This window comes from Mustela nigripes, chromosome X, assembly GCF_022355385.1.
Source record: "Mustela nigripes isolate SB6536 chromosome X, MUSNIG.SB6536, whole genome shotgun sequence".
Classification (NCBI taxonomy): domain Eukaryota; kingdom Metazoa; phylum Chordata; class Mammalia; order Carnivora; family Mustelidae; genus Mustela; species Mustela nigripes.
In genome coordinates this window covers 760,779-785,823 of record NC_081575.1, presented here as the reverse complement: position 1 = coordinate 785,823, position 25,045 = coordinate 760,779, and the positions used below count along the sequence as shown (strand labels likewise).

At 41.6% G+C, this 25,045-nt stretch overlaps 1 protein-coding gene across 2 annotated transcripts in view; it reads right to left on the bottom strand.

The window, feature by feature from the left end:
- The window catches only part of F8 (coagulation factor VIII), a 111,406-nt gene that overhangs the window by 20,025 nt on the left and 66,336 nt on the right, over positions 1-25,045 (bottom strand). The window contains exons 14-22 of one of the 2 annotated variants that reach the window (XM_059385782.1): positions 21,382-24,445; positions 14,433-14,586; positions 12,644-12,856; positions 12,151-12,379; positions 11,802-11,984; positions 10,332-10,448; positions 9,760-9,831; positions 7,372-7,457; positions 4,695-4,850 (exon numbers count right to left, since the gene is read on the bottom strand). In XM_059385782.1, the coding sequence (XP_059241765.1) occupies positions 4,695-4,850; positions 7,372-7,457; positions 9,760-9,831; positions 10,332-10,448; positions 11,802-11,984; positions 12,151-12,379; positions 12,644-12,856; positions 14,433-14,586; positions 21,382-24,445 (4,274 nt within the window). The remainder of the gene's footprint in view (positions 1-4,694; positions 4,851-7,371; positions 7,458-9,759; positions 9,832-10,331; positions 10,449-11,801; positions 11,985-12,150; positions 12,380-12,643; positions 12,857-14,432; positions 14,587-21,381; positions 24,446-25,045) is intronic. The other variant, XM_059385783.1, reaches the window with a different exon arrangement.

The following is a 25,045-nucleotide window of genomic DNA, read 5'->3' as shown; positions in this document are numbered from 1 at the left end:
CAATCTCAGGGGTCCCTGGTTAGCTCAGTTGGTTTAGCACCCAACTCTTGGTTTCAGCTCAGGTCATGATCTCAGGGTCATGGGATTGAGACGTATGTTGGATTCCACACTTAGCAGGGAGTCTGCTTGAGGATTCTCTCCCTCTGCCCCTCCCTATACTATCTCTCAAATAAATAAATAAATTTTAAAAACCTGTCCTTCCTGCTCATGTTCTCTCTCAAAACAATAAAAATAAAATCTTTAAAAAACCAACAGCTTCAAATCTATGTTTGATTTTAAGATCAAGAGTTGATTCTTTGAAAATCCAATAGAATAGACAAACACTCACCCACTCTAGTGAAGGGAGAAAGAGAGTGAAAGACCCCTCCCCTAGAAGATAGATAGGATAACTAACCGCTTGTTTGCTTTTCTGTGAACCGCTGGCTTTTAGGCGTAAATTAGGTTATTAATTGCTTATTAATTGCTCTTTTGCCCTTCTGTAACTGCTTGGCTTATAGAAATAATAGAAGACGCCATGATGGCATTCCTACCTTCCCCCTTCCTGTTCCCCCTCCCTGCCTCTCTCCTCCCGCGCGCGGGCCCTCAGAACCAATCAGCTTGTTCCCCCTCCCCGCCTCTCTCTTCGCGCGCGGGTCCCCAAAGCCAATCAGCAAACTCCACGTATGCCTTTTTCAAAAGTTCTAACTGTCAACCAATCAGTTGCGCCCCACCCAAAACTTGTTTGTACCTGTCTATAAAAACCCGGCACCACCCCAGCCGGGTGTGCTCAGCTAGCAGGAGCTGCTGACCACCCGCAGGCGCCTGCGTAACAATAAAGAACCTCTTGCTGACTGCATCCAGTGGCAGTGTTGGATTCTTGGGTAAGGGGATCCGCGGGTCTTTCAAGAGAAATATGTGTGTATGTAGATAATGCTCTATGACACACGTGGGGAGACACAACTCGAATGTATACATTCACATTAGCTACGGGTAATAGAAAATGAGAATACTGATGCTCAGATAAGGAATGGAGAAGATAGCTAAACATCTAGCACTCAGAAAGACAAAGCTTAGTGGCATTTCTACCTAGCTTTGATTAAATGCATGATTACTACACTAATGAAGCCAGTCTAGACCCACAAGTTAACAGGAAAAGATGGAAACTTTCCTACTTTATTTTCAAGTTTAATATCACTCTCATGCCCAAACCTTGTAAATAGAGCTTCTGGAAGAGGTAAACCAATTTTACTGATTAGTATAGATGAAAAATTCTAAATAAAATGTAAGCAAAATGAATCCAGCTAAGTTGTTAATGATTGGTACACTCTGAGTGGGATCCTACCAAAGATGACCTTCCATGATGTAAAGACTCCCATCAGACCTGATTTCAGGCTGCTGACGGAATGTCATGGAATGCTACTAGACTGCCCCAGCAAAGCACTGGGAAATCTCTGGGAAAGCTACTCTCACTTTGTAAATGTGATAAAAAGTGTTTGTTTAAAACTAACAGTGAACATTAAAGAGTAAAATATGGGATCCATTCACAGTGAAGTCAAGAAAACATAGGCTTCTTTGTTTTATACATGGGTCTCTGTGTGTGTGTGTTTCTGCATATTAATCACAAAAGCATTTAGAGTGACTGCTCTTTCCTGTTTACCAGGTCCTGCCAGCGTGAACCAGTATGGTATTCTGGGGGATGTTTGGAGTCCCCAGGGGTCCACATTACAATAAAGAACAAGGGAGCTGGCATTGTCCAGAGACAGGAAAGGTAAAGGGAACACTCCAGTTCCCACCTTGTAAATGCAAATCTATTCTGATTTTGCTTATCAATGGGAATGAAGGAAAAAGCATTCTCTAGGTCGGTTTTCCATCTGTACCAGGTGCCTTGGGCTATGCTAATTTGCTCCAGAGAAGAGACTGCATCTGGAATTGAAAAGTTCTTGTTATCACAGCTGACTACATTTGTGGTGTCTGTCATTTCTCCATGATTCATCTGTCTCTTAAAAGTGGCTGAAGAGGGGCTCTCAGGAGGTTAGAGCCTGGCTGGTGAAGAAACTATTCCCGGTGCAGTCACTGAATGTGCAGAGTCACTTTTCTGTGCAGAGAAAAGATGACTGCCTCAGAGACTGGTGGTTCTCAGCCTCATCCAGGTGTCAGATCTCCACTTCTTTCCACCAGTAACCCTCCTCACTTTAGCGTAACAGACCTGATGGGCTGGGCCATTTAATTGTCACTGCAAGTCTGCAGTTCATAAATTCAGCCCTTAGACCTGGTCTTAAGTCTACGTATCTGTCTATAAGCACAGGATACAGAAGACTCCTCTAGAACACCATGGACGTGTCCTGATTCTCCATATACGTTCATGTATGTTCATGTATATTCATGTATGTTCATGGGTGTTCTTGTGCATACTGTGTAATTTATTTTCCCCTATGTATGCCATAAAAAGAAGGGCTATAACAGGTTGACAGGTCACTCTACAATCAGCTGATGCCATAGTTCTCACCACAGTGACTAAATGCCTCTGTCAGTTGAGTCTCCCATTGTCTTTCTCACCATCTGTAACTCATCCCATAGTATTGCCGCTGATGCTCTGAGAAACTGTGATACCACCACATGCAATCTGCTCCCCGAGGAAGGAAATCACACCTGTATTCCTTGAATATATTAGCAACATAATCCAGAATTCCATTCTGAAGGTATTTCCTTAGGGCTGATTCTGGCATTAATTACTGTGTAAGACGGAGTTTGAACAAGAAATAAGGAACTACTCCAGTTATAATAATTTGAGAGAAGTTTGATAAAGGTACCCAGTATTGCCATCCCTAGGCCTGGTGGGAGGAGGACTGGGAGCAGAACCAGAGGGGGAGCAGAATCTTACAGGAGATTCTTCTAGTGCTTTATAAAAATGACCACAAATTCTTTACATTCCTCCCACTGAGAAGTGGGGTCTCTGTCCCTTGCCCTTGAATCTGGGTGGATGTGAAACCCTCATGCTGTGCGATGCTCAGACCTCATGGAAAGGCCATAAGGAATTGACCTGGGACAGCCCCAGATGCTGTCCTGGCTAAGGCTGGTCTGCACCAACTACCAGACATGCAGGTGAAGATGCTTCTAGATGCTTCCAGGCCCCAGATGAGGCCCTGGTTATTGCGGAGCACAACCAACGACCTCTACTGCACTAGAAATCCTAACCCATTGAATCCCTGAACCAAAGAGAAGGGTTGTTTTTAGGACATTGGGTTTTTTTACTCAGTGATAGTAACCGGACCAGGGAAAGAAAGTCACTCTGAAGGCAGCAGTGACCTTCAGTGGAGAGAAACAGCCAAACCCTCTACAAAGCAGGGCACCAGGAGAATAAATATCATATGTATATGATATCATATCATATAAATCAATATCAATATCATATATAAATAAATACAGTAAATAAATATCATATCAATAAATATTTCATATATATGATATATAAATATCATATATATATATTTTAAAGTAAACTCAATGCCCAATGTGGGGCTTGAACACACAGCCCCGACATCAACTGAGCCAGACAGGTGCCCCAAGAATAAATGTTTTGATCTTACTCTACTTCCTTCCTCTGCTCTCTTGCCAGCACTTTCCAAAAGCTAAAGGATAAGGTAGCCTGCTGCTGTACTCCACACAGGTCAGACAGAAGACCAAGAAGCAGGGTACAGAAGCAGGACCGTGGATCTAATGGGCAACACAGGAGTTATCTTGCCCCAGGCCATCTGAGGACTTTGAACTTAATTCTGAAGAGAAGAGGAAGACACTGAAAGGTTTTAGGCAGGAGACTGATAAAATGATTACCCCAAAAAAACGATGTGCAGCTTTTATCAGGGGAGAGACTAGAGCCAGAGATGACTAGTTAGGAATGTAGCGTAACAGATGCAGAGTGAGGTGAGGGGGACTCAGGCAACAGTGGCAGCTGAATAAATGCAGGAGAAGCCCTTCAAGAGGAATTACAAAGAAAGAACTGCTGGACTTGCGGACCTGCGCATCAGGAGGCATGAAATAACGTATAATAACGTTTCAAGCCTGTTTAACTTAGTGTCTCGTGATCATTTCCCAAGGCTTCACCCATTCTTTTATGTGGAAGAGACAAATCTTCATGTCCATTCCTGGTTCTGCCCCCCTAAACTCAAGTCTTAAATCTCGTGCCTGCTGGAGTTCAACCTAATTTCCCTGCTATCATCTCAAACTCAAAATATCCATAAGTAAACTCATAATGTTATCAATCCACTCAGTCCTAACCACAGATTTCTGTCAACAGAACATCTCTTCATTTCTATTATCTATGAGATCTTTGGTGCTATTTTTTAAACGAATTTTTAAGGTTTTATTTATTTATTTGAGGCACAGAGAGAGAGAGAGAGAGAGAGAGAGAATTAGCAGGGGGGGAGAGGCAAAAGCTGACTTCCCACCCAGCCAGGAACTTGACGTGGGGCTCCATCCCAGGGACCCCCGGATCAGGACCTGAGCTGAAGACAGACGCTCACCTGACTGAGCCCCAGGCGCCCCTGATGCTACTACTTTTCCTCCCTATGTCCATAATCACTCCTTTGCCCATAAGTTGAAATATCTTTTTTGGAATTAAGTTCATAGAAGCTAGGAGTGTTTGTTCCATATCTGCAATCTTTGTCAAAAGCTCTTTAAAAGATTCGTGCATTGTCTTGGAAGAACTAATTACATACCATTAAGGTCCCGGTAGAATTCCCTCGATAACTCTGCCACTTCTTTCCATCAAGACTATACATGATGATAAACTGAGAGATGTAGAGGCTGGAGAACTTCTGACGGGCACCCTGGGTCATGATGCTGTGAATAATCATTGGCACCAACAGATCCACCTGCCAGTTAAAACAACACTTTATTTTAAATGTGTGTACCACCTTCTGGAATTAATTATTGGCTTAAGAAGAGGCCACACCAATACAGGCTACTTCCTGACAAAGCAGACCACTTTCAAGTCAATGTGCTGCACACGGAGCCACATAAACCTAGTGCTCTGCCCACACTTCAGCCTCAGCCAAGTCAGAGCCCATTTTTTCTCCTCTCCCCTCCCCAGGCCAGTCCCCTTCCCTATCAGCACTATAAACTTCTGTCCCTCCTTCACGTGTGAGTTCAGAAACTCTTTTCTGACTCACCCAGACAAATTAAGTGCTGCTTTCTCTATGCTTCTGCTTCCCTTTGTGTACAGTCAAGCAGGAACAGGACAGAGAGCAGCAAGGTCTTCAGAAGCTACAGCACATCTCAGCCCATTACATGCTACACCCAAATGAAGAAACTTCATTTTTGCTCATGGTGTTGTGGTGCAGACAATGGAAGTACCAGGTACACCAATTCTGTGGCTTGTTGCACTGACTTGTACTATGTCCTCATACAGTATGTGCGAGGTCTTTTTTTTTTTTAAATATTTTATTTATTTATTTGTCAGACAGAGATCACAAGCAGGCAGAGAGGCAGGCAGAGAGAGAGAGAGGAGGAAGCAGGCTCCCCGCTGAGCAGAGAACCTGATGTGGGGCTCGATCCCAGGACCCTGAGGTCATGACCTGAGCCAAAGGCAGAGGCTTAACCCACTGAGCCGCCCAGGCGCCCCATGTGTGAGGTCTTTAATGAAGTCTTGCCAGTGTTTCCCACCTACATTTTATAACTGATGAATTCTTGGCAAAGTGCCAATCTAATCTACTTCATCTTCTTCTTGTGCCTTGACTACATTATGACTGGAATCTTGGAGAAATCTGGCCATCAGAAAGTCAACATTTTCACCTGTGTATGCAGCCATGTTTGACTGTGACAGCAAGACACATCTCTGCACAGGGAAGTAAGCAAAGTGGTGAGAGTCACTTCGTGTGCCAGCGGGAGCACTACAGCTGCGCTGCTCTCATCGCCTCCCTGGCTCCCTGGAGCCATTGCTTGCTTTTTGTTTTGTTTTGTTTTGTTTTGTTTTTGGTAAGTCACTATAATTCTTTATTTCTCTGGGGTATTTATTTTATAAAGTTACCAGAACAAGAAAACGTATACCTGGGCTTTTTAGTAGGACAGATGGTTAAAAAAAAAAAAAAAAAAAAAGCTCCTTGAGAATGAGGAGATTTAATACAGATTGGCTGATAATACAATTAGGTGGATTTGTAACTGGTTCAATTACCATAAGCAAACTGTGGCCGTTAGTAGATGATTATCAACCTAAAGGGGGTTCTAGAAACAGCAGAGTATAACAATTACAAATGAGGCCTCTGGACCCCAACGATCACAGTTTGAATTTTGGCTCAACCACTCATTGGCTGTATGACTTGGGGAAAGTGACTTTTCTTTGCTTCAGCTTTCTTATCTGAAATGAGGTTGACAGTAACAGTGTGGTGAGGATTTGTTAAAAATACTTGGACTTGTTTAAAGCACACAGTAAGGAAGCCCTGTCTTCTTCAATATATTTATCGTGAATTAGCTAACGTATAAAAATGTTTACTGATCAAGCAGTAAATTCAGTGAAACTGGGAAGACTAAGAAATTCTTTGGGAGATAGAAGCTTGACAAGCTGGAATAATGGGCCAGATCTAGTGTGTGGGAACTGAACATGGTGTACGACTCGGGTTCTTAGGCTGGGCACGGAAAAGGCACTCTATTTACTAGTCTCATTAGGTTGTAGACAATGAAGGACATATAATTCCCCAAATGGAAATGACAATGCTATCACAATAAATAAATCAATGGAACAACAGAGGCAGGACACACAAAGAGATGACAGTGTCCGCGACCCAGGGATATACATAAGGTTGAAAGAAAAGCAAGGTCAGAAAATGGGGTTGGACAGCTTCCCAAGAAACAAAAATTCTCAGGAATTCGTGAGTAGTCAGTTCAAACTGAGTCGTAACTAGCAGTCTTTGGGCAGTGAGTACCAGAGGCGGGGGGCACACTCGGGCTCTAGAGGCAACCGACTGTCGCGGCGAGGCCTCATGTAGCAAGTCCCTATATGTTCGCCCTTGAAGGGGTCAGAGCCATGAGTGAACCCATGTTCACTGGATAAAATCTTTGGATATGTTGGATGAAATATAATATATTATTAAAATGATTTTCACATGTTTCTTTTTAAATGTGGCTATTAGGAAATATGAAATTACACATGTGGTTTGCATTTGTGGTTCAGATTATAATTATCATATTGGACAGTGCTTCTCTAGAGGAAATGGGAAAAGGAGAAAATCTGAAAGAGCTAGTCATTTAGAAAAGAAACAGAGTAACCTTAAAGACAAAAAACAAGCAGAAGCCACTCTGTTCTTTCTCTGTCGGTTACCTGGAGTTTGATAACAATAACTTTTGTTTTGAGCTTGCAAGAGGAATCATGACACGACTGAGTGTGATGCGCTTTCTAACCTTGATCCAGGAGAAGGGATCCTTGGTGCTCCAGGCATTGACTGATCCGGAATAATGAAGTCTGGCCAACTTTGGGGCCCACTGTCCTTTGCCCAAGAAAGGAAAAAGAGATTAGATTCAGCTGTGTTGGTCCTAGATACTTAGGAATAAAATTGCTTTCTCTTTTCTTTTAAGATTGTATTTATTTATTTGGGAGGTGCAGGAGTAGGGGAAATAGAGGAGGGGAGGGGCGGACGGAGAGGGACAAGTAGACTCACAGGCCTGAGATCACGACCGGAGCTGAAATCAAGAACCAGTTAACAGACTGGGCCACCCTGGTGCCCCTAAATTTGATCTCTTGAGAAAGGTTAAACGTAGCTGAGGAGAAGATAAAGGCAAAAAGCACAGTAGTATTTAATTTTTTAAACTTAATAATTTTGTTTATTCTTAGCACCGCTAATTAGGTGGTACTGGAATGTATTACAAGTATTATAAAATGCTATCATTACTTCTTTATTACATAATGTATGTTCCTTCTAGAAAAGTTAGTTAATGAGAAATAAAACGTAAGTAAAAATGAAAGTTAAAAAAATCATCCTTTTGGGGCGCCTGGGTGGCTCAGTGGTCATGATCAGGTCAGGTCATGATCTCAGGGTCCCAGAATCGAGCCCCCCATCAGGCTCTCTGCTCAGCGGGGAGCCTGCTTCCTCCTCTCTCTGCTTGCCTCTCTGCGTACTTGTGATCTCTCTCTCTCTCTGTCAAATAAATAAATAGAATCTTTAAAAAAAATCATTCTTTTGCCTACAGACAAATAATATTATTTTGGTAAATAACTCTCAAGCTTCGTTTTCTTCTCCTTAAAGATTTTATCAATAGCCAAACTATGGAAAGAACCTAGATGTCCATGAACAGGTGAATGGATAAAGAAGATGTGGTATACATATATACAACAGAATACCATGCAGTCATCAAAAGAAATGAAATCTTGCCATTTTCAATGATGTGGATGGAACTAGAGGGTATTGTGCTGAGCCAAATAAGTCAATCAGAGAAAGACAATTATCATATGATCTTACTGATATGAGGAATTTGAGAAACAAGACAGAGGATCAGAGGGGAGGAAAAATGAAACAAGACAAAACCAGAGAGGGAGATAGACCATAAGAGACTCTTAGTCTCAGGAAACAAACCGAGGGTTGCTGGAGTGGAGGGGTGTAGGAGGGATAGGGTGGCTGGGTTATGGACATTGGGGAGGGCATGTACTATGCAGAGTGCTGTGAACTATGTAAGCCTGATGATTCACAGACCTGTGCCCCTGAAACAAGTAATACATTTTATGTTAATAATAAATAAATAAATAAATAAATAAATAAATAAGAAGAGTAACTACTACAGGTCTGGGATTTATCTGCTAGAGAGAGAGTGAGCGAGAGTGAACAGGCAGGGGAAGGGGCAGAGGGAGAGCGAGAAGCAGGCTCCCTGGATTCCAGGTTCTGGATTCCAAGACCCTGGGGTCATGACCTGAGCCAAGGGCAGATGCCTAACCAACTGAGCTACCCGGGTGTCTCATCAGGCCTTGTTTGCAAATGGCACTTTTTTCCCTCTAAAACAGGGTTGACAAACCTTCTTTTGTAAACAGCCAGATAATAAATAATTTAAGCTCTGCCGATCATTTGGTTTCAGCTACTTAACTGTTGTGGTAGAGTGAAAGCAGCCACAGACAACTGTAGGTCAGTGGGGCTGGCTGTATGTGTCAGTACAAGATTCTAGGTACAGACGCTGAAATACAAATTTCACATAATTTTCACATGTCATGAGACATTCTTCTTCTTTTTCCCCCCAATCATTTAAAACTAGAAAAATAATTCTTAGTTTGAAGTCTACATAAAAACAAGTGGTGGTGCTGGGGGTTGGGAGAGGGTGGTGGGTTATGGACATTGGGAAGGTATGTGTTATGGTGAGTGCTGTGAACTGTGTAAGCCTGAAAATTCACAGACCTGCACCCCCGGGGCTTATAATACATTATATGTTAATAAAAAATTAAAAAAATAAATAATTGGTGGGCTGGATTTTGCCTTTAGGCTCTAGTTTGCTTACTGTTGCTCTAAAACAGTATCTGGGAGTTGTCTGCAGATCCTGCTCAAGCTTTCCTGTCGCTGCTCATAGCAGAGTGAAAACAACGGACTCAAGGGGAGCACCAGGGAATGCAGGTAGGACATGTAAGGAGGTGGTCATGAGGAGTGATAGTAGCTTGAACAGTGGCAATCAGAGGAGAGAAAATGGATTTAAGATGCACTTGTGGAGTTGACGTAATAGAAGGATGGAGATGGATGGGTTATCTAACCCAACAGAAATGAAAAAGATACAGTCGTCAGCCCAGTTCTTGGGAGACAAAATACTGGTATTTACCATATTGTCCTGAAGCTGTAATCTGAAAATCTCGGATGTATCCAGAAGCCATCCCCAGCGGAGTCTGACACTCTGAAATCAAAGGAGAGGGGCGTGACAGCTAGCGGTACCTAAAATTCAGCCTTCACAAAGGCAAGCCAGTGAGAATGGGCGAATACCAAGCAATGGTCTATAGTTTCTATTGTTTACCATGTCATTTAATTCGCTCTAATAGAACCATCCACATTCTGCAGCTGCGGAACGAAGTAGACCAATGGTTCTCTGACTTGTTTATGGTTGAATCTTGAACTCTTCCAAGCCATATTTGTAAGTTATCTTTGGCAACCGAACCAAAATTCAGTTTCAAATTTTGCTCTTGGAGATGCTGGAGCTTCACAAAGTTGTGAGAACGAAGTTATTTTTAGCACCAGTTTGTTAAATACTTAGAGCTTCAGGTTCGCACATATTTGCTCTTCCCTGAGGACTCTGATAATTTCTGCCAGCAATGTTCATTGTAGATTCGTTAATGACTGTGAGCTTGTATTTATTTCTTGATAAAAGCAACCGTCCTAGGAAGGAGGAAAGCTACTTACTCTTGTTGTACACCAGAAAAAGAGTGCTCATCCCCGCTTGTAGGTGCTCGCCAATAAGGCATTCTATCCGCCAAATTCCAACTTTGGATGGTAGCATTTCCACAGTCTCAAAAACACCTTTTCAAAAACAGAAGGAACAAAAATTATTTCTTTTTACTAAAAAATGAGCATGAGAAACATTGTTTCATGCAGAACACCCAAGGAGAGCCACCTAAGTCAGTTCTACCACTCTTGGCCCCCTCAAAGCCAAAGTGCTTTGCTATGTGACCCCGCCAATTTGAAGGTACTGAAGATTGAGCTCTGATAGCCCCCACTCCTGGGAAATGGGAGAAACGGGCTGGTGGGGGAAAAGGAGAGAGCCACTGCACTCACAGAGTGCCAAAGGTTATTGTGTTTTTTTGTGCCCCCCCCATCAACCAGATGTGAGCTCCCTGGGTCAGGGAAGTGAGGGTGAGGTCCTCGTGGACCTAGGCCACTAGGGCTGCCTTGAGGGCCAACGCAACCCAGCAGTAAGAAGCTAGAGGGGTACCGAGGGGCTGAGGCACGAGTCACAAGTGACTCCCTAGAATAAAGGTGTCTGTCGTAAGTAGATAAGAACTGTCCTAGCATTTAACCTTTACCATTTCCATGCTGCAGTTCAAAGCAGCAGCCACGAAGGGGTTGGGGAGGACACACAATAAACGTAAGGCAGAGGAAGAGAAAGCTCAACCACACCTTCCTTCCCTTTCAGAGTGCACCCAGCAGTTCGGGGCTGGAGGTGTATGTGTGACATGAAGCGGCCGCAGGAGAGTTTATTACTGAAGAGTGAGCAGGAAAGTCACTGAAATTCTTGGAATTTTAACACAGAAACAGGGAAAGTTTGCTCCCACTATTAAACCTGTTTTAAAGGGGGCTGGTGGAGACCTAGAATAAAGCTGTGTTTTGATCAACACTGTGAGTCATGCTTATACTGGTTATGGACATAAACAATTCACCCCATGGAGAACTACTGGTGCATTTGAGACGGTGGAAACCCTAACCCTAACCCAGGAAAGTGCTGCAACATTAATTATTCATTTATTCTGTTCTATTTCCTTTATAGCACGTTATCTGTATCTGAAATTATCCTGTTTATGGGCTTATTTATTTATTTGTTTTTAAAGATTTTATTTACTTATTTGACAGAGAGAGATCACAAGTAGGCGAGTGGGGGGTAAGCAGGCTCCCCGCTGAGCAGAGAACCTGATGCAGGGCTTGATCCCAAGACCCCGAGATCATGACCTGAGCTGAAGGCAGAGGCTTAACCCACTGAGCCACCGAGGCACCCCTCTGGGCTAATTTATTTATTATGTTACTTGAAAAAGTAAGTTACCTGAGATCAAAGAGTTTCTTGGCTTTGTTCATGGATTGCTTCCCCAGTGCCTGCACCATGAAAAGTAAGTACTCAGTACATACAGCAGGTAGACAAAAAGGGCAGAAATTAGCTCATACCTGGGTAGAGGTTGTAGACTGCCATTTTATACTCCTCTTTCTTCCGCACAGTGAACACGTGTCCACTGAAATGAATAGAATGGATGTTTTCACTGCTGCCCATGCTGAGCAGATACCATCGAATCTTTTGGTCCTGAGCCATTACTAAGCCAGGCTGTGTGTCCATCACATAGCCATTGACTGCTAGAGGAGAACACAGAGAAGGCTATTGCAATCCATTACATAAGTTTCTTTCCCTCTCCTCCAGTAAAAAATATTGATTCCTACAAGGATTCTACTCCTATACACACACTCTCAATTCACTGTCCAAGCCTCAGCCCGAGTAATAACTGGCGGTGGGGTATGTTACCATGGAAACGGTAATTTTCTTTAAGAGTGGGATCCTCCTTCTGGATATTGCAGGGAGCTCTGCAGTTCCTTTCCAGGTTTTCAGCGAAGTACCAGCTCTTAGTCTCATCAAAAATAGTGAAAAACAGAGCGAATTCCTGCACTGTCACTTGTCGCCCGTGAGAAGGGTTCAGTGTATCGCTGCGGCAGATCAGAAGGGGTCCAATCAAGCCTGAGTGCACATCCTTCTCCTGAGAGAAAAGACATCAATCTTATGAACGTGAATGCCCTCGCCTATGAACCAAGATAGATCTCTTATCAACTTCCATGCCACTCCAAACCAATCCTGATCTGGTAGGTTCCAGAGTGATCGTTCTCAAACACAAATATGATGGCACCTCCCCTATTGGAAGCTTCCCATTAAGCTTACAGTAAATAGAAAAATTCTCAGCAGATAACACGAAGTCCATTTCTTCTAAGCCAGTAAGTGGCCAGTGCAATGTCCATCTGCTTACCAGATCAACATCAGAAAAATAAGCCCAGGCTTTGCAGTCAAACTCATCTTTAGTGGGTGCCATATGCTGCTGCACTGTCCAAAAGTAAATTCTGGTTTCATTAGGGTTGACAAACTTTCTTCTAGGTTCTGCTCCATGCCTCTGATCTTCCTCATAAGAAATAAGGCTAGAATAGAAGGAGTAGGGACGAGAGGCCTGGTTTTTGAAAGTTACCTGCAGAGAAAAAGTAAATACAAAATTTAAAAAAGAATTTGAGTATCATGTTTTAGGATCATATAAAGTCCTTAGCTTAAGGTTTATATCCCTAACAGCAATGCCTATTTGGGGTTTATCCAAGTTCTTAATGCCCGGAGGAAGTGGTACAGTGGATGGGTGTTATCAGGACCCAAACCTCAGCTCTATCTACGGAGGAAACTGAGGTATTTTTGAACTCTAAAATCTTTAAAGCATGAGCTCAAAGTTGCAAAAGAGAAAATTCCTAAATACTGAAAAGCTGTTCAAAAGTAAAAGGGAAAATATCACCCCAGGGTTTTCAGAGACCGTAAGCCCAAGAATCAACATGTGTGGTTCTTATGACAAATTCCAGGAATTTTTGGCTCACACAATGCACCAAAATAACTTGAAGTCTACAGGAATTACTTATGGGTTAAAAGGTTAAGTGTTAAAAAATAAACAAATAAATAAAATAAAAGGTTAAATGTGAAGCAATTAAACTGTAAAAAACAAAGTTGAATGTATAAGTGATTGTAAGAAAAAAATCTTTGTATAGGAAAGGATTTTTATAAACATAAAAGCTGTGTGTCACAAAAGAAAGATTTATGGATTACTATCAGTAATTCAAACCTGTTTTATTTCAAAAATCATTATAAATAAAATTAAAAGATGACAAACTTGGGAAAATATAGGGTAATATAAACTGATAAGAAAAGTTCTCCCTCAAAAGGTCAAATGTGCAAAGGACATTAATAGATAATTCTTTAGAGAAAGTCTTAAAATGTTCATGTATATTGTACTTCTGGAATTTTACCCAAGGAAAAGGGTGTGACTGCAACATTATTGAACTAGTGAAAACATAGCAAACTATTTAAAAGGTTGTTCAAAGTAAATGGTTAAGTAAACCATAAATTCACATAATAGACTATTATGCCATCATTAAGACAAGATATTTAGAAAGTATTTCTAATGACACAAGAAATATTGACAATATGGGGTGCCTGGGTGGCTCAGTGGGTTAAGCTTCTGCCTTCGGCTCAGGTCATGATCTCAGGGTCCTGAGATCGAGCCCCACATCAGGCTCTCTGCTCAGCGGGGAGCCTGCTTCCCCCTCTCTCTGCCTGCCTCTCTGCCTACTTGTGACCCCTGTCAAATAAATAAATAAAATCTTAAAAAAGAAGAAATATTGACAATATGCTATTTAGTCCAAAACGAAGAGCTGTGATCTTGGGGTTGTGGGATTCAGCCTCACATTGGGATTCTTTCTCCTCCCTCTGCCCCTCCCACTCTTGCTCTCTCTTTCTTTCTTCCTAATATAAATAAATAAATAAATCTTTTTTTTTTTTTTTTAAAAAAGAGGTAAAATTTTACGTTGCATAATTTTGAGCACCTAAAAAAAAGAAAACATAGGACAAAGAGAACATACACCAAAATGGTAGTTATGGGATTATTTTTCAAATTTTTGATTTTCTATACTTTAAAATTCTCAGAAAGTGAAAATACATTATTTTTATAAATAGAGACAAAAAAAGTATATAGGATTAATTTTCTTATAGCTTCATTGTTCTAAACTCACCATGATATTGTCTTCAACTTCCGCTCTTATATATGGCCCCAAGAGTCCCAAGTGTTCGTTTAGTTCTCCACGGTATAAGGGCTGAGTAAAAGACCCATCAGTAAATTCCTGGAAAACCACCTTCTTGAACTGAGGGACATCCCTACCTTGAGCCCTGGGGGAAAGAAGCAGAGAAAAAACAGTATCTTCATGGATCAGGTAGGTAGAAACACCCAACATTCTTGCCCTCCCTGTACTGGAGACACTTCCATAGAGTGATGACGAGCTGGAGCGAAGAAGGGGTTAGTCCAGATAACCTTCAGGTTTCTGATTTGGGCAAGTGGCTGGACAGTGATGCAGCTCACTGAGATGGGCAACCCTGGAGAAGTAGGTGGGGGTATAGAGTTTTAAACACACGGGACATCTATGTAAATTAAATTGGCAAATACAGAGGTTGAGAGCTTATAAAAGAGATCTAAATGAAGATCATGCAAAATTGAGACACTATCCAGACCATGTGAGTGGCTTATTACAGCTGATAATTAATTTTGTTATGTCCTCATCTTATAGGACAAGCAAGCAACATGTTGCATAGGTAACCACTCCATCTTCCTGACATACTCTCTCCAGGCTTCACTAGTGTAGAAGTTCCTCGAAAGCAGGGGTTTTGTCTGTTTTGTCCACTGCTGTACTGCTGTATTCCCAGCAGCTGGAACAAGTGCCTGGCACATTGTAGGTGGTCAAAAAGTATTTGTTGAATGTTAAATTCATGTAGGACTTATAAACAAATTCTGAATATTAAACAGCCACCAGGTTTCAATCCTTGGACTTCTTCCCTTTACTTAAAAAGAAATCTGGGGGTGCCTGAGTGGCTTAGTAAGTAGAGCCGGTGACTGTTGATCTCGGAGTTGTGAGTTTAAACCCCACGTTGGGTGTAGAGATTACATAGACAAACAAAAACAAACTTTAAAAAAGTTAAAACATCTGTTAGGGGGCACCTGGGTGGTTCAGTCATTAAGCATCTGTCTTGGGCTCCAATCATGATGCCAGGGTCCTGGGATCGAGCCGCGCATTGGGCTCTTTACTCATAAGGAGGCCTGCTTCTCCCTCTCCCACTCCCCCTGCTTGTGCTCTCTCTTGCTATCTCTTTTTCTCTCTGTCAAATAAAATCTTTTAAAAAATCTTCTGGAACTGTGAACTAAAATTATATAACAAAGTACATAAAACCAAAGTGCTTTTGGTATAAAAATGCAACCACTATCCAGATCAAGAACATTACCAGCAACACAGAAGGCTCATGGCCTGTGCCTTTCCAATGACATTCTTCCTAACCCTAACCCCCGTTGTGATATTTATGATGGTTATCTCTTTGCTTTTCTTTATAATTTTACCACTATGTATATATACTTCCCTAAAGAACACAGCTGAGTTTTGTCCATTTTGGCAAACCATGTTGTATACGTTCTTTTGTTTCTGGTTATGTGATATAGTTTGTATTCTGTTGTGCAAATATACCAAAATTATGAACATTCACTTCTAATTTTTGCTGCTTACACGTAGTCCTGCTCCTGCTATGAATCTTTTTTCCCCCAGCTGTGAACCTTCTTATACACATCTTCTGGTGAATGCATGCATGCATTTCTGCAGGGCACATATCTAAGAGTCGAGCTGCTGAGCATTTGTATGTTCTGCAGTGTTCCCACCAAGCAGGGGGTCCGATGAGGGTCTTGATCCCAGGACCCTAGGATCATGACCTAAGCCCAAAGCAGACACCCAACCGACTGAGCCACCCAGGTGCCCCAGCAGTCTTTTACTATTAAGTTTAATAGCCAATCGAGATTGTTCTGAGATAGTTTTTCCACCACTGATTAAGACTGAGGTCACTGTTATTAGGGATTACATTCATTTAACTTTTTGAGCAGACTTGGTGACCTTCCTAGCCACAGAAGTCTTTGAGACACCCACAGCAATGGTCTGTCTCATTTTGTGAAGAGCGAAATGGCCCAGAGGAGGATATCCAAAGAAGCACCCAGTACATATGCACTTGACAGGAACTGGAATTCAGGGTCATCTTCCAACTTCTTCCCAGGACACTGATCAATCTTCTTCAGCTCAGCAAACTTGCATTGTGAGGTGTGTAACAATCCAGCACGCATGCATAGCCAGCAATGATTAGGCCCAGACAGTTCAGGGTAATCACCAGCTACTTTCACCGGCGGGTCATTTTTGCTGTCACAAGCCATACTGCTACAACAAACGTCTTTAACAGATACATTCCTTTTTTAAAAATTTTTAAATCTTCTTTTTTAAAAGATTTTATTTATGTATTTGACAGACAGATCACAAGCAGGCAGAGAGGCAGGCAGAGAGAGGGGAAGGGAAGCAGGCTCCCTGCTGAGCTAAGAGCCCAATATGGGGCTCAATCCCAGGACCCTGGGACCATGACCCGAGCCGAAGGCAGAGGCTTTAACCCACTGAGCCATGCAGGTGCCCCAACAGATACATTCTTTATTTTAAGATTTTATTTTTAGGTAATATCTATACTCAACGTGGGGCTTGAATCCACAACCTCAAGATCAAGAGTCACCTGTTCCACTGACTGAGCCAGCCAGGCACCTCTGACAGATACATTCTTAATATCAAAGCCCACACTGTTCCCAGGAAAAGCTTAACTCAAAGCTTCATGGTGCATTTCAACAGACTTCAGTTGTAACACGGACCGGACTGGAGCAAAGCTTTGAGGACACACCTCCACTCGGCTCACAGGGAGAGTACCAGTACCACCAGGTTTGTGCACGTCCTCGTGGGGCAGACAAAAGGCCTTGTCAGTTGGATGATCTGCTGACATGAGGCCATCTAGAGTTTCAAGCAGTTCCACTGGCATAGCCATCTATTTATTTATATTATTTAATTAACATCTAATGTATTATTTTTTCAGGGGTACAGGTCTGGGATTCACCAGTCTTACAAAGCTATCTTTGTGGGCGATGTCTCATTTCTTGTTAGGATTTGGCTCCAGCATTTTGTCATCACTCCAGCCAGAAACTGGCACAAATGCTACTGTGCTGGGGTTGTAGCCAAATTTCTTAATATATGTGCTGGCTTCCTTAACATATTCCTTGTGTCTCTTCTGGCAGCAGGTGGCTCAGTGGAATCCATTTTGTAAACCATTAGCTGTTTCACACCCAGTGTGTCAGCCAGAAGGGTCATGCTCATGGGTCTGCCCATTTTTGGAGATGCCTGTTTCAAGTTCACCAACAAGAGCAGCAATAATCAGGACATCACAGTCAGCCTGAGATGTGCCTGTACTCACATTATTGATGAATGCTCGGTGTTTTGGGACATCAATGATACTCACATAATACTTGCTGTTCTCCAGTTTCTAAGGGGAGATACCAAAAACCACCATACTCACTTTTGGCCGTTTGTCTGACACCCTGGCAGACTTGAAGGAGCTCTTTGCCATCTCAGCAGCCTCCTTTTCAATGGTTCTTAGGTCGATCCCACCACATTTATAGATCAGATGGCCAGGAGTGGAGGATTGGCCCAAATTTATGTGCCCAATGATGATAGTGTTGATATTTCCAATTAAGAGGTGGTTTTCCTTTCTAAAATAGGGGTGGTTTTCATGACACCTGTGTTTTCACCTGTGTTTTTTATATCTTAGAACTCATAAAACATTTTGCCAGTTTACACAAACAATATTTTTATTTATATTTACCCATATATTTACCCTTTCTTTACTTTTTTAGTCCTTCTTGCCTTTCACCTCTTTCATTCAGTATCATTTTCCTACTGTTTCAAGTACACCATTAGAATAGTTTTGGTGGGTTTTTGCTAGGGTGAAGTTTCTGTTTCTGTTTGTTGGAAAATGTTCTATTTTGCCTTGATTTTTTATTCATATTTTTGATGGGCAGTTATTGCATTTCAGTGTCTTCTAGATATCATTCCTGTTTTCTATGTTTAATTAGCACTACTGAAAAATCACCTTTCTGTATCTTGTTTAAGTGTATGCTGTCTCTTTTCTTTGCCTGCTTTTAAGACTTTTGGGTTTTCTGAAGTTTCACTTTGATGAAACATGCCTAGGTGTTGATTTTTTTAGTTCATCCTATTTGGGATTTGTTGAGCTTCCTCAATCTGTGCATTGATGACTTTAAAAAATTTTTAATATTTAGTTTCTTCTTTAATCACTTTCCTTTCCTTCTGATATTTCAATTAAAAAGAAGTAAATCCTTCACACTCTATCCTTTAAGTCTCCTCTGGTTATCTGTTGCTGTATCACAAACTACTTTAAAACTTTAATGTCTTAAAACAACAGCCATTTTATGATACTTGTCAATTCTGCTAAGTCAGAATTCCAGCAGTGCTTGGCTGGGTCAGTTGACATTGAGGCTGGTCTGGAGGGTCCAAAATGGCTTCACTCATGTGCCTGATACCATGGTGGAGAATAATGGAAACCTGGACTTGCTGAGACTCATGACCATAAGGCCTACATGTGACATTTCCAGCATGACAGCACCAGGGTAATTAGATTTCTTACACAGGACATCCCAGGAGAACTAGATGTAAGCTACATGGTATTTTCTGAACCAGCATCACTTCCACCACATCTATAGGTCACAAATTTCTGTTATATTCTTTTGGTCACAAATGAGTCCTAATGCCAGACCAGACCAAGAGGAGGGGGATTACATTTTACCTCTTGAATGGGAGAATGTCAAGGTCATATTGTACAAGAGCACATAGGACAGAACATATTGGCACACACACTTGTGGAAAATACAGTTGGCCATAGTCTTTTATTATCTCTTTTATATTTTCCATTAAAAAAAATCTCTGCATGTTGCATTCCATACTACTTCATTTTACTTACCTACTCGTTCACCAATTCTTTCTACATGATGTATAAGTGTTTTAATAACTGTCTTAACTGGTCTCCCTGCCTCTATTCTTGCCCATGGAACTTGTGTTACCATTTAGTTGGTACTCTCTGGAGCTCAGACATACATAAAAGACCTGCTCTTGCTTCCCTACAACAGTAAGATATCAGAGGATGAGACACAAAGTACACAGGCCTACAGAGAGGTATACATTTGTTGCATCTGAGGAAGAGCAATGAAGCCAGTGTGGCTGGAACATGGTGAGCAGGAAATAATGGTATGAGATGAGGTCAGAGGTTTCAGAGGGTCAAATCTCTGAAACTTGAAGGCCATGGTGAGGGCTTTGGAATTTACTAAGGGGGGAGATGGAAATCCCCTGGGACGTTTGGAGCAGAGAATGAGAATCAGAATTACAATTTGAAAATGTGTTTTAGCTGCTATGCTGGAGGCTGCAAGTCTAGTTCAATAATTTGCATGAGAGTTGAGGATGGTTTAGACTGAATTGGTAGCCACTGAAATGGGGAGAAGTAGCTAGACTCTTTTCCACATATTCTTTCTTTAAACCACTTGAAAACGTCTTTTATTTCCATTATTCCATAAAAACTACATATTCAAGGTCACTGTTGGTCTTTACATTACTAATTCTCAGTATTTGATAGTTGATGACTCCATCCTTGATGTGTGTGCTCGGCTAGTCTCTCTGACACCAATTTTCCTTCATTTTTCTACTAACCTCACTGCCAATACTTCTCTGTCAGCTTCACTGGTTCTTCATGTCCCTGACCTTTAAGTGTTAGAGTGCTCTCGGTATCAGTTCTTTAAACTCTCCTACTTTTTGTTTACACTCATTCTCATGATGGTCTATTCTTATGCAGATAAAATCCAGTTGTATATCTCTATCTCAGATACCTTCCTTGAACTTGAGATTCACATATAAACTCCATACCTTACCAGGTACAAAATTAGTCTCTTAATTTCTGTCCCTTCCAAAAACCTGCTGTTTGTCTAGCCTTTTCCATGGCAGTCAATGACCATTCCTTCTTTTTAGTTCCTCAGACTCCAAACACTGAAGTTATTCCTAATTCATCTTTTTCTCTCACAACCACACCTCTCCATCAAATAATTCAATTGGTTTCATTTAAACAACAACAACAACAACAACAACAATCAGAATTTGACTATGAACTGAGTATTGGGTAAGATGAAAATGAACTGTAATGGAAAGCTGGAGATGGTTGACTAGGAAACTGGAGAGGTCAGCCTTCGGTGCATAGTGCAGGATATGGTTACAGATGTCAATAAATGTGTTGGAAGTCTGGAGGTTCACTGCACAAGCATTAGCTATGAATGAGAAGGGCTGTTGGAGAATGGATAAAAGGGGCTGGAGATTTAAGGAAAAAGTAGAAAATGCAAGACAGGGGTCCAGGACAGTGGGAAAGTCAGCAGACTAGGGCAGCACTCTATAGTTGCTATGCAGAAAGAAGGGCCCATTTGAGGTAGAAAGTGTTCTTTTTCATTCCTTAGATTTGTTCCATTCACAGGGCCTTTGCATTTCCTATTCTCTCTGCCTAGAAACATCTCTCAGAGCTCCATCAGCTATCCTCTTATCATCATTTAGGTCCCAGCATCCTCAACCTCTTCACCTCACACTTCACTTCTTCCTCTTGCCTCTCTCAGAACCTTTTCACAAGACCAAGACTATTCCTACAGCTCATAAGGTTGACTTTCTACCTGCTCCCCACTGATGATTCCTGACCCTGATTCCTATACCTTTTTGTAAGCCTCTTTTCTTCTCCATCTCACTAGAGTAAGAGTTTCATACCTTCTGGATGTGCTATCCTCTAACTCTTATTGTGGGTATCATCATCTAACCATCTCTTTACTCCTTGGCTTCCTCTAGACTTTGCTACCTGGATCTCAGGGTTCTCCCTTCCTTTATAAGCAATCTTTGGAGTCTCGTTCCTGCAGATAATCTGTGCCTTTTTCATTATTTCAGCACCTGGGAAAGTCAAATGTTGCAATAGCAGGGTAGAGGAATAATCAATGCACCCATACCTGTTTCTTAGTAGATTATGGGGAGATCTACTCACCCATAATCCCAGAGACGCTCCACCGCAGCAATGAAATAGTGTCGTGTTCTCTTCTGAAAGCTGCGGAGGCCCTGATTTTCATCTTCGCCATAGATGTCAAAATCTTCTCTCTTCATTTCAATCGAGAAGGTGTCATCATACTCAAATTTGTCTTCCTCTGGCTGAGGAGTACTAATGGGTATTTCCCTTTGATGGCGTTTTGAGACTGGTGGGTTTTGAGAGCACAACCTTCTAGTTCCTCCTTGCTGTGCCCAGGTGGCTTCTCTTTGGGGCTTATCTTGTCCTTCATTTATTTCTGCTTTTGAATGATTATTTTCACAAGGGCCCAGGGACAAAATGGTGTCCTTTCTCCTAAACGCTGTGTTTTTCTGTGACTTCTTTTGGGATGTCCACTCTTCTCTTGGTATCTGGGTAGCAGAGTGGTCCTCCCAAGCAAGGGGACCCAGCAGCTGGGAGGGAATCTTCTCAGAGCTTTCTGTTGATTCCAGAAAGGGCGCTTTTCCAGGTCTGTTTGTTTTATTCAGTTTAACAGGTCTCTGGGTTTTCTGAAGAAAGATCTTTTCCATGAGATCCAGGTGGCCAGGAGAATCATTGCTGGTTTTTGTAGCCAAAGAGTCTTGATGAACATGAATTTTAGGAAGTAATTCAACTTTGCCAGATGTTTTATACAAGTCTGGTTTTAAGAGAACAGGGCTTTCAAGTTTCTTGTATGTGGGTTGGTTTACGGCACTTTTCCCCATGGAGCTGAACTTCCCTTGACCTCTAATCATTTCTAAGGTTAGGAAGGCTAAAGAAAGGTTATTTCTTCTGGCTTCTTGTAAGAAATGACTGCTTTCTTGGACCCCAGAACTCCTCTCCCTAAAGGTATAATTATAGGCTGATGCTGGAAGATGAGAGGAGTTGTCTTGGGATGAGATCTTGGTCAGATCTGTATGTCTAATTGATGGAAATGCTGATACTCTTGCAAAAGGTAACGCAGAGTCATTCATTTGCATGAGGCCATGATTTCTCATAGAACAATCTGATAGGAGGGACTGAGTGGTGGCTCTTTTTTCTTTCTCATTGTACTCTATCTGTGTGAGGGTGCCTTGGGTCAAATAGGTCATGTTTTTGGACCACTGTGTTGAGGTGTCATTCAAAGTTACCCTCCTTTCAAACTTTATTTCTCCTAGTGAGAGTTTGGGTTGTTTCAAAGCCCGCTTACCACGATGAGTAATAAGATGCTGACCTGGATTAGGAGAAATCCTTGTAGGGCTTGGAAACCTCTCTACCATTTGATTTGTTTGATTTCCCAGACCTTCCAAGTTTGCTTCTTCCCTTATTTTTGAGAAATTGGCCATGTGACTCCCTTCTCTATGTGCAGAGTCATTTAATGACCTGGTGTCTTGAAGTGCTGGAGTGTGTGGCTGCTCATGTGAACCTTCTACATTTTGCTTTGTGTTTAGTGAGAAAAGGTTTTTCAGGAAATTCTTAGTGCCAATCACTGTATATACCTGAGGCAATGCCACATTCTCTTGGGTTAATTTTTCCTTTCTTTCTATCTCTTCCTGAGATTTCTTTTCTTGATTGTATGTATCATTTTCTTGGACATTAGCCAAGTTAGTAAAAAATATGCTCTTGTTCTTTGGAAAAATCATCTCTTTGAGTCCAGTGTCCTTTGTAAATTCATCCTCTCCTATTACCACCTTTTCCTCTGACAATAAATTATGATCTTTCACAGATTCTTCTGATCCTAAAGATGTTAACTGCTTTGGACTGGGCCTTTGCTCAGAGCTTAGGGAGTTCTTGCCATGGGTCTCTTTTATCCAATTTGCTGAATCTGGCAAGAATGGTATCTTGAAGAATGATAGATCTGGATTTTCCATACCTAGTGGCATAGAGCCCTCTTGTTTTTGGTGGGCCATTTCCACATTTTTTGATGAAGTAGTTTTGTTTGACACATGATTTAGCCCCAAAGCTGTAATATTTCTCTCCATAAATGTTTCATTATGAACCAAAGAAATCACTTTTTGAAACTCAGTATTACTTTCTAATATAATGTCTTGCCAGACTGATGTACTGTTCTCAATAAATAGTGTTGAGACATCAACATGAGTCTTTCCATTAGTTGTTGAGTTAATTGATGTCTTGTTCATCTTTACCAAGGAGATATTAACTTTGAATAAAGCATTATCTTTGACTAATGAAGCAGGTCCATGAACTCTTTCTTCTTTAAATAACCTATTACTCTCCATTGATAATACATTTTCCCCCAGTGAACTTTCTTGACTATTCATTAAAGCTGCTTCTAACAACCTGGAATCGTTATCTCCTTCACTCAAGCCCAAAGGTACACTGGACTGAATAAGGTGAGATGAATTTACAATGGTGCCTAAATGACTATTAAAGTGAACTGACATATTTGGAGGTTCTAAGGAACTTGTCTTTTCAGTACCTGCTGCCAACTTCTCTGATGAAATTGTTGGTGAAGTCATTAGAGTGTCTGATGAACTAGAAATTTTTAAATCAATTTTATTCACCTCTACTGTTGCAGGTGTCTCCAAATTCGCATTTAATCTTAACTGCAGTTCTGGCTTAGGAGTAAATACTCGGTCCCCACTGTGATGGAGCTCTGGTCTCAGACTTGCCACTTCAGATGCGCCCTTGTTTCCTTCTCTTGCTCCAAGTAAATGATCCTCAGCTTCATGTGTGGCTTCCTGGAAATCAGGTAAGAATAAATGTGGAGAAGGGTTCTGTCCCAACAGCATTAACAGATCACTAGAGGAGACACTTTGTGCTTTAAGTAGCTGCATTCTTTCTGCAGACTGAGGCTCCATCTTCCCTATGTCATTTTCTGGGCTTGTGGTGGCTTTGAATTGCTTCTGCTTAGTGTTAGGGTGCCTTGAATTCTGGGAGAAGCTTCTGGGTCCAATGATGTTGTTTTCATTCAGCAAGGAAGTTGGAATATCTTCATATGTGTCCTCATAATAATCACCAGTGTTCCCGTTACAACTAGAAACCTTCAGTAAGGCTGTCATGCCTCTGTTTCGAAAGTCTGAATTGTGGCACCCCAGAACCCACAGACCTGGAGATGAGGAAGAACAAGACTCTGGTTATTTACAACCCAGATCCCAAGCAAGTTATGTATTAGTTGTTCTCTTCTATTCCCAGATAATGAAAAAATACTAGTCAGTACCATTGTATTACAGGTCATCAAGTTAAATCCCTGGCACATAAACAGTCCAACAATGGTAGTGAAAGTGGTTTTTACACTGCCACTATTGTGGTATATCTGTCTGTAATCACAAGAAAGGTCTGTGATTAAAAGTTAATAGATATCACGATAAAAATGGAGAAATGTAATTAGCACACACAATAGTGGAGAGTCTTTTAAAGATTTTATTTACTTATTTGAGAGAAAGAGGCAGTGAGAGAGGGAACACAGGCAGGAGGAGTGGGAGAGAGAGAAGCAGGCTTCCTGATGAGCAGGGAGCCTGATTCAGGGCTCAATCCCAGGACCCTGAGACCATGACCTGAGCCAAAGGCAGATGTGTAACTGACCGAGCCACCCAGGGGCCCCCAATAGTGAAAAGTCTTAAGAGTCACATAGAAATCTTTTTTAAAAGACTTATTTTTTTTATTTTAGAGAGAGAGAGAGAGAAAGTGGTCATGTGAACTGGAGGCA